The sequence below is a fragment of the Pygoscelis adeliae genome, unplaced genomic scaffold (assembly GCF_000699105.1).
Source record: "Pygoscelis adeliae isolate BGI_AS28 unplaced genomic scaffold, ASM69910v1 Scaffold358, whole genome shotgun sequence".
NCBI lineage: Eukaryota > Metazoa > Chordata > Aves > Sphenisciformes > Spheniscidae > Pygoscelis > Pygoscelis adeliae.
In genome coordinates this window covers 4071698-4072680 of record NW_008825429.1, presented here as the reverse complement: position 1 = coordinate 4072680, position 983 = coordinate 4071698, and the positions used below count along the sequence as shown (strand labels likewise).

Sequence of the window (983 nt, the reverse complement as noted above, 5' to 3'; positions counted from 1 at the left end):
CCCGCCAGAGGGGCAGCATCGCCCGCAGGGTGCCCGATGGCAGCCCTCGCTGGAGGGCGGTGGGCGCTTGGGGGGGATGGGACTTGGGGTGCCCGGCCAAGCACCCCACGCTCTGCCCCGCAGTGCCGGGAGGTGCGGAAACGCAACAGCTCCGAGTGGTGCCGCTTCGTCCGGAGCAACCCCGACTGCCGGCTGGACGGCGGCTTCCTCGACTACATCGAGGGGGTCTTCTGCGTCTTCCCCCCCCGGCTGCTCCCCCTGGCCGTCACCCTCTACGTAAGGACAGGAGCGGGGATGATGCTGCTGGGGGACGCTTGGCTTTTGGGGCACGGGGTGGGGACCCCACTCTCTGCCATCCCTGACCCTGCAGGCTCTCTGGCTCCTGTACCTGTTCATCATCCTGGGCGTGACGGCGGAGAAGTTGTGAGTAGCCCCGCAGAGGAGGGGACGGTCCCCGGGGTGAGGGGGGAGCCCCGTGGTCCTGGAGCAGCCCTGTCACCCCTCTCCGCCTTCTCTGCCCTTCCAGCTTCTGCCCCAACTTATCGGCCATCTCCACCAACCTGAAGCTGTCTCACAACGTGGCAGTATCCTTGTGGGCGGCGGGGGACCTTGGCCGGGGAGGGGGGATGCAGGGACGGGACAGGGGGAGGTGGCATGATGGGGGCACTTCTGCAAACCCTCGGCACCGTGCCAGGGGAAACCGATTTGGAGCGTGAGCTGGAGGTGGTGATGGGGTGAGCGGTGGTGTGCTGGCACCGGGAGAGAGTCCTGCGGTGGCTGGAGCGGGCAGGTACCCTGTGTCCCTGCGGGGAGGAGGCCACCAGGGCTTTTCCTTGATGTTCCCTCTCCATGGTGTCACCTTCCTGGCCTTTGGCAACGGGGCGCCGGATGTCTTCAGCGCCGTGGTGGCCTTCTCCGACCCGCGGACGGCAGGGCTGGCCCTCGGGGCCATCTTTGGGAAGGGGAGCCCCCACTGGGGGCGC

At 68.4% G+C, this 983-nt stretch overlaps 1 protein-coding gene across 1 annotated transcript in view; it reads left to right on the top strand.

Annotated features, from left to right (window-relative positions):
• The window catches only part of SLC8B1 (solute carrier family 8 (sodium/lithium/calcium exchanger), member B1), a 6279-nt gene that overhangs the window by 1901 nt on the left and 3395 nt on the right, over nt 1-983 (top strand). The window contains 4 exon segments of the mRNA XM_009330883.1: nt 124-276; nt 371-423; nt 527-584; nt 825-979. Of these exon segments, the coding sequence (XP_009329158.1) occupies nt 124-276; nt 371-423; nt 527-584; nt 825-979 (419 nt within the window).